This window comes from Callorhinus ursinus, unplaced genomic scaffold (assembly GCF_003265705.2).
Source record: "Callorhinus ursinus isolate GAN/ISIS: 27379988/994484 unplaced genomic scaffold, GSC_fseal_2.0 scaffold8, whole genome shotgun sequence".
Classification (NCBI taxonomy): domain Eukaryota; kingdom Metazoa; phylum Chordata; class Mammalia; order Carnivora; family Otariidae; genus Callorhinus; species Callorhinus ursinus.
In genome coordinates, this window is record NW_027397070.1 from 2,784,976 (window position 1) to 2,799,961 (window position 14,986).

A 14,986-nucleotide genomic window follows, 5' to 3' on the forward strand; every position below is an offset into this window, starting at 1 on the left:
ACCTAGACTTTGAAGTCATATGGCATTGCATTCTACCATATTCCACTGCTTGGAGCTATCAAAAGCCTCCACCCAGGTTAAAAAGGAAGGGGCATAGACACCACTTCTAAGTGGGAGGAGTGTTTCAGTCATGTAGGAAGAGCCTGTGGGATGGGAGACATACAATGGCAACCATCGCAGAGGACAATCTGCCATACTGCTTTAGGTGCAGGTAGAGTTGGTCAGAGGACTTGAAACCAGTGATTCATTTAAACTGAGGTCATAGCCTGTGGATATGTTGGGGTCTGCTCTGTCCAAACCAAATGTATTGAGAATGGAAGAGGTTTGGCTTTCTCTAAAATGTTACTCTCTTTAATGAGCTACTGATACCATGTGAAGTGGGAATGGATGCCAGGGAGCTAGAACAGTATCCTCACACTACTGTCTGGAGAACTATATTTCTCATATCCCTGGACCATTTGCTAAACAAGTTATTCTGATCATCTCCCCATAATGGATATAGAGGGGAGTCATGGAACTGAAAATATTGTCACTTCTAAACATCTTGATCCCAATTGTCTTTAAGAAGCAATAAAGCCCATAGCAATTTTGGCAGGATGGGGAGCCACAGTGAGCCAGAGCATGGCATCCAAGCCTGTGTGAGGTGAGGAAGGTGCCCACACCGGGCTTCCTATGTGGACACTCTCCTTATCCCACATGGGCTTGGATGCCCTGCCCTGGGCAGCCCAGCTTGGGATGGCAGAATAAATGTGAGGTGAAGAGGGCAGCCTAGCTCAGGACGTGGACACCCAAGTGATACGAGGAGGATGTTCACATAAGGGACTGGCCTAGTAGTTGATATCAGAGCTCAAGTAGGGAGACAGGGGCCTCCACTGAGTGGGCAGTCGGTGCAATTTATCAGAGCAGGTTGAGGAGGGTGAGGTGGACATTGGCATGAAGGGACTGCCTTTAAAAGTTAAACAGCATACTCCGTGGACAAGGCTATTTTTTTATTTTTAATTTTTTTAATTTTTAAAAAATTAAAAAAATTTTTGATTGGTGTTGCAGGATATATATTTTTTCCATTATAACTTTACTTTCATCTTATCTATGTCTTTATATTTGACATGTCTCTCTTGTAAACAGCACACAATTCGTTCTTGCATTTCTTATCTAGACTAGTAATCTCTGCCCTTTAATTAGAGTGTTTAATCTGTTTACATTTAGTGGAGCTACTGATAGGGTTGGTTGAAGAATGTCTTACTGGGGTTTGATTTGTATTTGTGTGATTTCTTCTTTGTTCCTTTGTCCTTCTTTTCCTGCCCTCTTTTGTTGTGTCCCATTTTGTCTCCTTTAGTGGCTTTTATTTATACCTGTATATATTATTTTAGCATTTACTGTAGGATTACAGTACAACTCCTCACATATCACAGTGTACTTTGAATTAATGTTATACCCCTTCATATAGGAAACTTGTCATGATGTCTTTCCATTTATTTTCCTCCCACATTTTGAGTTATTTTTGTCCTACATTTTATTGTATATCATAATTCCAAAAGCATTTTTTGCCTTAAATAATTATCTTTGAACAAAATTTACATAAAGTCTTTTATATTTAGTCACATTTTACACATTTATTTCTCTTTTTCTTTTTCTGATTTCAACAGGGATCAATTCCCTTTAGCCTCAAGAACTGCTTTTAGTATTTTTTGCAATGCTGTTCTGATGGCAACAATTCTCTTATCTTTGTTTTTCTGAAAATATCTTCATTTTGCCTTCCTTTTAAATACTATTTTCACTGGATAGAGAATTCCAGGTTAAATACCAAAAATAGGTTGCCTATTCCTTTTTTTCTTTCAACCGTTTAAAAATGTCATTTAAGGGGCACCTGGGTGGCTCAGTCCGTGAAGTGGCTGACACCTGATTTTGACTGAGGTCACGATCTCAGGGTCCTGGGATTGAGCCCTGCATGGGATTCTATGCTTACCAGGGAGTCTGCTTGAAGATTCTCTCTCCTCTCCCTCTGCCCCTCCTCCTGCTTGTGCGCGCACTCTCTCTTTCTCTCTCTAAAATAAATAAATCTTTAAAAAAAAATGAAAATGTCATTTGACTGTCTTCTGGATTCTGTTGTTTCTGGTGGGTAATGCTTTTTTTTTTCATTACTATTCTTATTGTTGTTTCTCCAAAGTAATGAATGTATCTTCTTTTCCCTTTACTTTCAACTTTTTGTCTTTATCAGATATCAACTTGACTCTTATGTGCTTAGATGTGGCTTCCTTTGTCCTACCTGAGGCTCATTGAGCTACCTGACTCTGGGTATGAAACGTCATCTAGCAACAGGCCTATGAAAAAAAGGAACTTAGAGCTGTACTTCTTTCATGGTCAAAAGCAGCGTCATGTGGGATAGAGAGAGGTAACAAATCCTGTAAGTTCTCTAAGTACCACAAAGAGTGGTACTGGAAGGCGGAGCCATCCTAATACATGTTCCCGAAACAAATGAGAAGATTTGGCATTCCTTCGGGTCTATCCGCCACCAGGAGCTGGCTTTGCATTTCTCTCTCCAGTCACACTGTGACCTGACTCTTCCAGTGAGTCTGTGGGGAAGGAGGGGTGGTGGCAGTAGATCTTGGTGGGAAGAGAGGCGTTTCCTTGAGGTCACTACAGAGCTATTTTGTTTTGTTTTATTTCTTAATTTTCTTTCTTTCTTTTTTTTTTTTTTTAAAGATTTTATCCATTTATTTGAGAGAGAGAGAGGGAGCACAAAAAGGGGGTGGGGCAGGCAGAGGCAGAGGGAGAAGCAGGCTCCCTGCCGAGCAAGGAGCCCGATGCGGGGCTCGATCCCAGGACCCTGGATCATGACCTGAGCTGAAGGCAGACGCTTAACCAACTGAGCCACCCAGGAGCCCCATTTCTTAATTTTCATGACAGATTTTTAAGCGAGAAGAATTGTTTCCTCAAAGCTGGGAGTGGGGGCTATTTCCCCAGACAAAGGAGATTTGAAGGAATTGACGTGTTTAACGTGCTTCCCTACCTCCATCCAAATGTGCCCATGAGTAGACTTCAGCTCGCCAAGGAAGATGTTTTGAGTACTTGTCACAGAATGGCTTCCACAGGAGCCTAGAGGCTTTCTCTCCAGGGGGCTGTCTGAGCAGAAGCTCATCACAGAGTGGGGGTTAGAAAACATGTAAGGGTTCTTGCTGGCCTGGCTGTCAGGAGGCCTGGGCTCAGTCCAGGCTCTGTCCTGACTCTGGTACCTTCAGTCAGTTCCTACACCTTCCTGGGATTTTGTCTCTCCCCAATTTCTCCAAGGAGGATGAGAGACTGCAGCAAGTGTGCTCAAACTTGTTTTAAACCACAGAACCACTTCCTCAAAGTCAAGGTTATACTTAAACTGAATATGTATGTGGCTGGGTAACTTTAAAAAATAGTATTTTTAATTTTGTTTCCTGCATTTTCCTTTTTGTCTTTTTAAATCAAGGAACCTTTAATCAAGGAAAAAAGGAACTTTTTAAACTAAGGAATTTAGTATGCCTTAAATGCCCAGATTTTTTTTTTCAGCTCCAAGTCAGAAGCTGTGGGACCTCATTGCTCTTCCCTTGTAAAAGTGCCCGAGGTCATTAAGAGATGGTGTTGCTTCAGGCTTTGTGCATAAGATGTGAAGGCGCATGGCTTTGAGGGTTACATGACCCCAGAGTATTTACCCCATGTCACAGAAGAGTGTGGTGTTGTGTGTTTTTGGTGCAGGAAGGTACTACTCCAGAGCTGGAACTTAGGCTCAGCTTTCAGGCAGTGCCCACACTCGTGGCAAAACCTTGGAGGTGTGGCTGCTGGGAGTGTCTTGTGAGGCGAGTCCAACAGAGGGAGATCCTTGTTTAGCAAGAAATCACATCCTCCGTGTGTGGCCTCCAAGCCAGGACTTTTGAGTGTTGAAGAGTCTAGAAAATCTTGCGCTTTGTGCATGCAGCAGGAATCATGGTGGCCTGAAGAACAGAGGCGATTCTCCATTTTTCTAGACTATGTGAGCCTCTCTGATTCTAGTTTGAGTCTGCACAGGTGGGAGCTTGCAGTCATGACAGAGGTTGTTTCTGGCTCGTCGGATTGGATGGGTGTTTAGAGTCAATCTTAGATCGCCTTTAGGCAATTGAATATTGTGGTCTTTCCTACCATTTGAATCTGTACAGTGACATTCATACCTGCTATTTCTTAAAATTTGTTTTATTTATTTTTATTTTTAAAAAAGTTTTTATGTATTTATTTGTGAGAAAGAGAGAGTCACACTTGTGAGTGAGCATGGGTAGGGGGTTAGGGGCAGAGGGAGAGGGAGAAGCAGATTCCCCGCTGAGCAGGGATCCCATGCAGAGCTCCATCCCAGGATCCTCAGATCACGACCTGAGCTGAAGGCAGATTCTTAACCGACTGAGCCACCCAGGCGCCCCTTACACCTTTTGCTTTTGAAGCAAATGAAAATAAGGTTGCCCTGTCCCCTAGGTGAAGAGGATGCTCCAGTAAACAGAGTTTAGTAACCTCACATCCAGAAACTAAACGACTAAAGTCATTTCCAAATCCCATAAACTGCTGTTCTAGAGTCACATGTGATAATATTCATACAAACTGTAACCAGCAATAAAAATAACTGCAAATACTTGCTTCCTGTGGATTTCCCACAGAGACGTAGGCCACATGGACTCGTGTGAAGGAGGGAGAAGAGGTTAGAAATTTAGGTGAAAATCAACAGTGTCAGGTTCACTCTAGGCTCAGAGTTTGCATTCTGTCCAATCAATGCCTGGCACTTAGTAGGTGCTCAATTAGTATTTGCTGGTTAGTTGATGGAAAAAATTGTCCTTTCCAGTCCTACTGCACAGAGGATTCCTTTAGAAGTCCAAAGGCTGATATAGCCCACGGTGGCCAGCAGGGAGTCTCAGCCTAGAGGTTGGCAGTGACCAGAGGGACAGGTTCAGAGGGACTCAGGCTACTGAGTGACCAGGCAGCCAGTGGACCCTGACACATAGGGAGACACTGAGCTGGATGGGAGGGGTTGAGCTGGCCCTGCCAGGTGGTAGATAAGGCCAAGGGTTCTGGAAAGCCACCCCACCAGCCCTGTCCTCCAAGGACGCTGTCTGGTGCTCTCAGGGCTGGTGCCTCTGATGCCCCTCTCTGTCGGGGCATGAGCTGGGCTGGCATCTCAGTGGTGAGGCCCTGCTGGAGCTTGGGTGTTGTAGGTGGAAGGGATAGGAGGCAGGGGCCAGCTCAGATCAGTGTTGTCTGGAGGGGACAGGAGTTGGTGGCCACTGAACACTCTCGGTGGTAAGCGGGGGCAGCCAGGAGACTAGAGGCTGAGCTGGTCTCTGAGCTCAGAAGGGGTCAGGGAAGGGAACTCATTCGAGGTGAGACTCCAGAGCTACTCAAGAGACCCGGCCCCTCTCCATGCCAGCTTCCTTGGCTGTGGGAGACAAGTGTCCTGATTGAGAAGGTCCCTGTCACTTCTTCCCAGTGGGGTAGGGCTGTGTCCTTGAGCTGTAGCCCTAGACTGTGCCAACTTGGTGTCCAGGACCCACAGTGTTACCCCCCTTCCTCCCTGCCAGAGAACACAGGGGGTGGAGGTAAGAAGTTCACCCAGAGCCCCAGGCCCAGAGAGGTTCATGGTTTCTCCTGGTGGTGCTCAGCTTCAGCCCTGGCAGAAGGGCAGGCTCTGAGAGACAGGTGTAGGTAAGAAAGAGCTGGAAGGAACTTTGCATGGAGTTGGGGGGTGGATGGAGAAGAGGAAGCAGAAAACAGCAGAATTTTGTCATTGGCCTTGTAAGCACAGAGTTGATGCCGGTGTATGGTCAATGAATAAACAAGAAACCAGCCCTTCACAGTCAGTTAAGAGACATTTATTTGATGGCTGATACTCAGGTAAGAGACATTTATTTGATTGCTGGCACCTTTCCTGCCACCCTCCGCAGCGTGATTCTGGATCAGCTCTAGAGCAAATAGTCTGGTTCCTGCAGGTAGGGGCTTTTCATGGTTTTCTTTATCCAGGGCAGGAAAGTTGAGATTTTGGTATAGACCCGTGGAGGTGTCCCATTTCGGCGTCCAAAGGAGACAATGCCCTGGGCCACACTGTTACACACGAGAGGGCCCCCAGAGTCTCCCTGTGGGCAGAGAGAGGGAAGGAGTGAGTCAGCTGTCCTGCTGCCCCTGCCCTCCCCAGCCCCTCTGAGAAGGCTGTCTTGCGTGGCCACCATGGGAGATGGGAGGGCAGGACAGGGCCGGACCTTGTCACTGCTTCGCTTCACCCCAGGTGGCAGCTCCCTCTCCTCCCCCGGGTCCCAGATCCTCTGCTGCAGGACTGCTGGCTTCACCCTGCTGTTTAGGGGCCTCCCCGGAAGCAGGTGGGCGGGGCTGACACTCAGCATGGAGGATGAGCCCCGAGACCCAGGTGGGGGCCAGCTCTGAGGAGCCACCTGGTTTTCACCACTGCACGTCCAGGGAGCAAGTTTTCTAACATCGGGGGGCCAGGCACAGGGCAGAGTGCTGCAAATTCATCCTTCTGCAGGAGCGCCTCGTTTGGATTCATCCTAGGCCCTCGGCAGGCTGGCAGAGGGCCTGGGTGGCCCCATCTCTGGCTGCTCCCCCTCTCTTCCTCAGGAAAAAGGTCACTTCTCAGGTCTCCAGATCCCAGGTCTTCCCCAAACACCCCTGTCCCCAGAGCCCTGTTAAGCAGACCCCCAGTCTCACCTGAAAGGAAGACTTTTCTTCCATTGGGTCCCCCACGCACAGCTGAATGGTGCGGTCGTAATGACTGGGAAAGAGGGATTTGCACTGCCCATCCTCCTGCACTGCCAGCCTCACTACTTGCAGAGTATCTGAGAACGTGCGTATCTTGGCGTTGACCCGCCCCCAGCCGGCCACACTGCACACCTGTCCTGGCCGCACCCGGGTCTTGCCGGTGGGCAGGCGGAGGGGTCTCACCGCTGCAGTCTGCTTGGCCTCTCTCTCCAGCTGATGGGAAGAGGCAAGAGAGTCCAGCTCAGCCAGTGGCCCTTGGGCCTGGACACCCTGATGAGGCTGCACCGTCTTCTCGCTGCCCTGAGCCACGGGGACTGGTCAGGCGGCCAGGGTGGGAAGGAGGGGAGGGGACAGGTCCCAGGGGGAAGAGGAAACAGTGTGGACCCAGGAGAGCAAGGGCAGCAGGGAGGTTTCCTTACCTTCAGTAACATGATGTCGTTGGAGTAGTTCTTCGGATTATAGTCTGGGTGGGGGATGGCTTTTCTCACCGGAATGTCCTGCTGGGTCCTCTCCTGTTTCTTGATGTTGTGGGCCCCCAGGATGACCCTGATGGAGCTGCAGAGAGAGCAGAGTACGGTGTGGGGGTGTGAAGTCACAGGATACAGCCCCAGGGGCTGTGAAGGGCAGGTGGCAGTTGGGGTGGGCAGGCCTGGAGTTGATGGGGAAACTGACGCAATAGGAGGGCCCAGGTTTGAGCTGTCTGTGCCTTCTGCTTCTCAGCAGCTGAGGTAGGGTTCTGGAGCCATTGGTGACTGTGTCAGGGGTTCTCAGGGGTCAGTTACCCTGAGAAACTTGTGAAATGGCATTAGTCTGCATTCTGATGCCAAAGCATGTCCCAGCTCTTCTCTTACTCCTGCACCTGGCCCCGGCCTCCCCTCTTCCCACCCCCTAATTGCCCTCCCTCACCCCCTTTCAGGAGCCCTCCTGGCTCACGTGTTCCTTACAGCTCCCGGGGAAGAAAGCAGGGCTCTGGGCTGGGCCGGGGTTTTCAGGGCGGTGCAGGCTGCTGGTCCCTCCTCACCTTCCGTGGCAGTGCGCGGCGGTTAGCACGAAATTCTTGTGTATCAGGAACCCACCACACGAAACCTGCTCATTCTTATTCTCGATCTTAAGATACGCCATATAGGGCCGGGAGTGGGGCTTGGCCTCATGTCCCCCGATGATCTCTCCTGAGGGAAAATTCTGTTCTGCTCCTATGTACCCACTGAATGCACCGGGCAGGCACGGCCTGGATTTGGGAGGGCATGGGAGGGGGAAGGGCAGGGTTTTGGTCTGTGTATCTGTCTTCTGCACACAGCCGGAGGGGAGCCTACCTGTCATAGGGATAGTGACGTCCTAGAGCCTCCTGAACAATCCCTCTCCTGACTTTGCTTTGGTTCAAGCAAGTTTCTAAGGCCCCTGTCATCCTGTGAAGTCTTTTCCAGTGGCGAGGACCTAGGTTTAGTTATGTAGGTGTTGTCTGACATGGCCTATTTCAATGGCCTGACATGGTAGTAAGGTAGTAAGTACCTAGGGAGTGCTGTTTGGCTTCATGAAGGCAAGGATCCCCAGGGAGCCTCCGGATGAATGTTGGTAGGGCCCCTGGTGCTAGGATTCTGGAAAACAGAGAAGTTTAGGTCTGCCAAGGTCATGTTTGAAAGAGGAGAGCCACTAACAGCCTGGGAAGAAAAGCAGAGTTGGAGAGAGGGATGAGGAGCCTTGGGATAGGGCCAAGGCAACAGCAGTCTTTTGGGGACCGGGGTCTGTCCAAGTGTTGGGTCAGCTGAGCCCTGGGCTTCTCTCCCAAGCAGATGCTGTGGGAAGCACCAGGCTCATCTCACTAGAAAGCCAGGCCTGCTCTGCCCTCTGCAGAAGGATTTATGAGGTTCTCTTTTCCAGTTTCTCACCCTCTGCTATGCACTGGTAGGAAAGTTCCATTTCCAGATGGCAAATGGGCAGGGGGCAGTACCCACTGGCTCTTCTGGAGACAAGCCTTCTGCCCTCCCATTCCTGCTGGTAGCTTGTGCAGCATCCCACTTGAGAGTGGGAGGCAGGATGAAGGCAGGGTGCAGAATGTTCCTGGTGGAAAGGTGGATCAGGGGTGTGCAGAAGGGACAGGAGAGCTGTGCTCACTGTGGGACGGGGTCGGGCCTCTGAGGTCGGGGGTGGTCACTCACCTGCCTTGGCCCCGGAAGGCAGGCAAAAAGCCAGCAGGAGCAGGAGCAGGAGTGGCTGCATCTTTCCCAGGAAGCTGCCCAGGTCGGGGCTGCTGGTCCTTCCTCTGTGCTCCCAGAAGAGGAACGGGGTGCAGATGGGCTCACTGACCTTGAACTCCCCTCTGGTTTTGTGGTGTTTCAACCTAGAAGGCTTTCTATGAAAGCTTCCCTGCCCCCACCCCTCTGTCGGATGACGTTCTCTGGGTGGTTGTGGGAGAATCATGCTGTGACCTCATCAGAACCCACACCAGTTGACTCAGAGCAGACGACTCGTTCCAGCCCAGAATAGGACAGGGAGCATACAAGGTGGGGACTGGAGGATGTGGTATCAACCTGGATGGGTTCTAGAGCCCAGAAACCCAAATCCCCAGTGATAGGGCCACCACTGCCTCAGCTCCATGCTGCTAAGCCCATCAGCGTAATTTCTTCAGCAGCTGTGTGTTTAGGCCCCCTGTCTGAATGACTCAACATACCAGAGATGTGTCTCCTTCTCTTAGAGAGCAGGCTCTCTGGTGGAGGAGACAGAAACAGCAGCGACCAGGTTCCAGCATGGTCAGCACCATGGTAGAGGGATGCACAAGACAGTAAGAGAGCATGACCACTAGCTACTAAATCCATAGGGCAACCCATTCATCACCCCATCTTCTTTTCTAGGGATTTTAACATCTGTTTTTAAATCACAAATGCTCAGAGTCATAGAGTCCACCTATTTTGTCAATGTTTTTAACAAATGTCTTGCACTTGACACCTGACTTAAGTTAAGGAACCACCTTGACCTTAGACATTGAATCCACTGATTGACTGAAGCCTAGGTCATTCCTCCTTTGGGTAGACTGGGGTCAGTCCTGCCCAAACCACCCAAGCCACATGAACTAAGACTGGGAAAAGGTTGGTTCCCCAAAAGAAGTTCACATTACTAGACTGCTAATACCATGTGAAGTGGGAAAATATGCCGGGCAAACAAAGACCAAGAATTGTCCTTTTAGCATCCCTGTCCTCTGTCCAGAGAGCCACACTTCTGAGATAGCAAGGTTGGCACATAATAGACTCACTTTTGCTAAGTAAACTCTGCTGTTGATCTTACTACCATTGGTTGTGAGGGGCCATTGTTTCTAAACAGCTAAGCCCAGTTCTGTTTAAGGAACAACTAAGTATCTCTGAGGGGTAGAGTCTGGTGATTTAAGTTTCCATCACTACATTTTCTGCCCTTTACAATTTTTCTACGAGGAATATTATCTATCAAAATATATAGTTCTGGAGTAAATATCCTCCTTATCAAATCAAATACATTTATCAAACCTCTACTATTTTGAACTTAGCTTGCCCAGTTGTGGACATTTAAAAAATAAAAGTATCTTTCTGATTATAGTGGTAATATATGTCCGTTGAGAAAATTTGGAAAGTAGAAAGGAAAAATGTCACTTATTTGCTTATCTCCTATAAACTGTTACCTAAGCAATGCATTTTATTTTTTAAAAGATTTATTTATTATTTATTTATTTATTTATTTATTTATTAATTTATGAGAGAGAGAGAAAGAGAGAGAGTGACCAAGCAGGGGGAGGAGCAGAGGGGGAGGGAGAAAGAATCCCAAGCAGTCTCCAAGTTGAACATGGAACCCATCATGGGGCTTGATCCCAAGACCTCAAGATCACAACCTGAGCCAAAACCAAGAGTCCGAATCTCAACCATCTGAGCCACGCGGGAGCCCCAGTAATGCATTTTAAATACCTGGAATCATACTATACATACAATGTAATTTTGTTTTATCCTCACTTTACCCCATAACTGAAGTATTTTCTTCATGCTCTAAATGACTATTAGTTTCTTTTTCCTAGTTATTAAAAAATTTAGCAAGCAATTATTTTCTAAAATTGTTGGGAAATTTGGAAAATAATTTAAGCAAAGAGAAAATTAAAATTATCTGATTTCTTTTTTTTAAAGACTTATTTTATTTTATTTTTTAGAGAGAGAGCAGAGGGGAGGGGCAGAGGGAGAGGGAAAGAGAGGCTTAAGCAGACTCCATGCTGAGCGCAGAGCTGTATGGGGCTTGATCTCACAACCCTCAGATCACTACCTGAGTCAAAACCAAGAATCCATGCTTAACTGACTGTGTCACACAAGTGTCCCTAAAGTTATCTGATTTCTGGGGCGCCTGGGTGGCTCAGTTAGTTAAGCTGGCTTAATATCAGCTAAGGTCTTGATCTCAGCTCAGGTCTTGATCTCAGGGTCATGAGTTCAAGCCCCATATTGGGCGCTAGGCTGGGTGTGGAACCTACTTAAAAAAATGATCCAATTTCTCATCATTCATTGATAATCATCTTTAATGCCTTGAAGTGTGATCTGACATATTTTTCCCTCACATATATCTGCATTATTTATAATTCAAAGAGGATTATGCTAAATATAAGGCTATGCACATAACAATTGAGGTGAATTTCACATAACCCACAATTCATTAAAGTGTACCATCCAGTGGCATTTAGTACATTCCAAATGTTGTGGGACTACCACCTCTTTCTAGTTACAAATTTCTTCCTCACCCCAGGACATCCATCCATCCATCCACAACTTAATGGGTACTTAATAACTTTCCATTCTCTCTTCCCCACCCCTGCCTGGTCCATTGGCAACCACTAATCTTCTTTCTGTCTCCATGGATTTGCATATTTGGAATATTTTATATAAAAGGGTTATGCAATATGTAACCTGTTGTGTCTGGCTTCTTTACAAGAGTTCCTATTTCTGCACATCCTCGTCAATACTTGATATTTTTCATTTTTTATTATAGCCATCATAGTGTGTGGAGTGGTATCTTGTGGTTTTGATTTACATTTCCTTAATGACTAATTATGTTTAGCATCTTTACCTATGTTTGCTGGTCATTTGTATATCTTCTTTGGAGGAATGTCATTTCAAGGTCTTTACCCATTCCTTAATTGAGTTGTCTTTTTTTTTTAAAGATTTTATTTATTTCTTTGAGAGACTGAGAGTGAGAGCGAGCGAGCGAGCAAGAGATAGAGAAAGAGAAAGAATGAACCAGGGAAGGGACAAAGAAGCAGGCTCCCCACTCAGCAGGGATCTCAATGTGGGACTTAATCCCAAGACTTGGATCATGACCTGAATCGAAGGCAGATGCTTAACCAACTGAGCCACCCAGGTGCCCTAGTTGCTTGTCTTTTTGTTGTTGAGTTGTAAGAGTTCTTTATATATTCTAGATACTACACTTCTATCAGATATATAATTTGCAAATATTTTTTCCCATTCTGTAGATTGTATTTGCACTTTCTTGATACTATTCTTTAGTGTACAAGTTTTAAAATTTTTATTAAATCCAATTGATCAATTTTGTCTTTTATTGTTGGTGCTTTTGGTGTCAAATATAAGAATCCAGTGTCAGATCAGAGGTCATGAAGATTTACCCTCTGTTTTCTTCTAAGAGTTTTATGGTTTAGCTCTTATATTTAGGCTGTTGATCCATTTTGGGAATTGATTATTGTGTAGGAGTGAGGTAGGGGTTCAACTACATTGTTTTCATGTAGTTATCTGGTTGTCCAGCAACATTCATTGAAGATATTATTCTTTCTCCACCAAATGGCCTTGGCACCCTTGTCAAAAATCAATTGGCCATAGACGTTTGGGTTTATTTCTGGGCTCTCAATTCTATTCCATTCACCTATATGTCCATCCTTAAGCTGGTACCACACTAGTTTTGATTGCTGTAGCTTCGTAATAAGTTCTGAAACCAAGAAGTGTGAGTCCTCCCACTTAGTTTTTCTTTTTTAATGTTGTTTTAGCTATTTGGGGCCCCTTGCAATTCCATATGAATTCTAGAATTGGCTCTTCCATTTCAGCAGAAAATGTCACTGGAATTTTGACAAAGATTGCTTTGACTCTGTAGATGACTTTGGGGAGTATTGCCATCTTAACAATATATGCCTTCCAGTCCATGAACATGGGAGTCCTTCCATTTAAGTAGTTCTTCTTTAACTACTTTTAACAATGCTTTGTAGTTTTCAGGGTATAATTTATTCACCTCCTTGGTGAAATTGAATTTAATCCTAGGTATTTGATTCTTTGGATTCTATTGTAAATGGAACTGTTTTTAAAATTTCCTTATTGATTGTTCATTGCTGGTGTATAGAAACAATTTATTCTTCTTTCTCAAGATTTCTTAGGCTATGAAACATGGACATGTTGGCACTGAAATTTAAAATTTAAAATTTAAGTTTAAAATTTAAAATTTAAAATACAATACCACTGGGGCACCTGGATGGCTCAGTTGATTAAGTGTCCAACTTTTGATTTTGGCTCAGGTCATAATCTCAGGTTCCTGAGGTTGAGCCCCATGCTAGGCTCCGTGCTCAGTGGGGAATCTGCTTGAGATTCTCTTTCCCTCTTTCTCTGCCTCTGCCCCTCCCCCTACTTTCTCTCTCAAATAAATAAGCAAATCTAAAAAAAAAAAATACAATACCACTTAGAACTGCTCAAGAAAAGAGAAATACTGTGATATAAATCTCTCAAAACATGTACAGGACTTACTTTCTGTTTAAGATGAACATAACTGAATTGTTTTGGCGTCTTGAAATATCAACATTATCGTGATGGAGAACATTTTAGTGGTTGCCAGTTGTCAGGGTTGTGAGGGTGAGGGAGGGAGGTGGGTGTAGCTCTAAAAATGCAACAGGAGGAATCCTTGTGATGATAGAACTGTTCTGTGCTTTGCCTGTATCAGTGTTATGTATCACTAACCAGTTATGATATTGTACTATAGTTGTGCAAGATGTTACCGTTGGATTAACCAGATAAAGTGTCTATGAGATATTGCTGTATTATTTTCTACAACTACATGTGAATCCACAATTATCTCAAAATATATTTAAAAAGGTTGTTTTTTAAATATATTTTTAAAAGATTTTATTTATTTGAGAGAGAGAGAGAGAGAGAGAGAGAGATAATGACAGAGATAAAAGAGAGAGCAGAAGCAGGGAGGAAAGGGAGAAGCAGTCTCCTGTTGAGCAGGGAGCTAGACATGGGGCTGGATTACAGGACTCTGGGATCATGACCTGAGCCGAAGGCATACCTTTAACCGACTGAGCCACTCAGGAGCCCCAAAGTAAAAAGATTGTTTAATACAAATTTTTAAAATACAAAAAAGAAACAACTGATCTTATACCCCGCAATTTGTTGAATTCATTTTATTAACTTCTGTTCAGCTCAAACGCCCACTCTATGTTGTTATTGTCACAAATTACACCTCTGTACATGTATGCCCATTCACATAGCTGGGATCTGATTCCAAAGTCTGTGATCTTATCCACAGCTCTATAAATATCATCAGATATGTACATATACATTTATGTGTGCTTACAGTTCCCTGGTGGTCTAGTGCTTAGGATATATTTATATGTGCTTGTGTATGTAGTTGTATATGTATATGATGTATGTTTCTGTTTGTTTGGATCCCTTCATTTTTTCTTTCTGGGCATGATTTTGGTACATTTTTGTTTCGGGAGGATTTTCAGCACTCAAACAGAAGCTGTGTGAAATCAACTATTTTCCCCTCATTATGAAAGTGGTCAAGATCATTAAGACATTCTGCTACAGAGATCTTTGTGGGCAACCAGATGTGAGAAGACATGACTCTGAGGGTGACGGGAACCCAGAGGGAGATATTTTCTCTATGTGAAAATGAGTATGGTATTAGTGGTGTGTGCTATTTGGTTAAGGAATAGTCATCCACAATTGTGACTGAAGTTAACCCCAAAGCAGTATCCCCGATTGGCGTCAAGACCTGGGAGGGGATGGCTGCTGGGCATGCCTGGCTAGACTGACCCAGCACAGGGTCAAAAAATAGTCTCATACCACATGTGTGGTCTCCCAGCTAAGAGCTGAATGACTTTGAAGGGTCACTGTAGGCTTGGAAACTCAGTGAGTTGCAGTGACCATGATGGTCTGAGGTTTGGAGGCTGTTCTCCATTTTTCTGGCCCCATGTGTGCCTCTCTAATCTGATTTAAGGAAGATAAGGGAAATGTGGTAT

The 14,986-nt window shown here is 45.5% G+C and overlaps 1 protein-coding gene and 1 long non-coding RNA gene across 2 annotated transcripts in view; one reads left to right on the top strand and one right to left on the bottom strand.

The window, feature by feature from the left end:
- LOC141373233 (uncharacterized) overlaps window positions 1-14,986 on the top strand; it is a 121,068-nt gene that overhangs the window by 51,515 nt on the left and 54,567 nt on the right. The window lies entirely within an intron of this gene.
- On the bottom strand, window positions 5,831-9,107 carry LOC112822515 (granzyme B-like). The gene is made up of 5 exons (XM_025870224.2): window positions 8,907-9,107; window positions 7,772-7,919; window positions 7,170-7,305; window positions 6,700-6,963; window positions 5,831-6,113 (listed from the first exon to the last, which is right to left on the bottom strand). The coding sequence occupies exons 1-5, from the start codon at window positions 8,965-8,967 to the stop codon at window positions 5,943-5,945; spliced, it is 780 nt and encodes a 259-aa protein (XP_025726009.2). The 5' UTR covers window positions 8,968-9,107; the 3' UTR covers window positions 5,831-5,942.

What these genes read in the sequence shown, in the direction of transcription:
- LOC112822515 (XM_025870224.2), bottom strand. Translation starts at nt 8,967, where the DNA reads ATGCAGCCACTCCTGCTCCTGCTCCTGCTGGCTTTTTGCCTGCCTTCC. An exon ending in GCCTTCCGGGGCCAAGGCAG is followed by an intron (nt 7,920 to 8,906) that starts GTGAGTGACCAC and finishes ATTTTCCCTCAG; the next exon opens with GAGAGATCATCGGGGGACAT. An exon ending in AAGAAAAGTCTTCCTTTCAG is followed by an intron (nt 6,114 to 6,699) that starts GTGAGACTGGGG and finishes CTCTGCCCACAG; the next exon opens with GGAGACTCTGGGGGCCCTCT.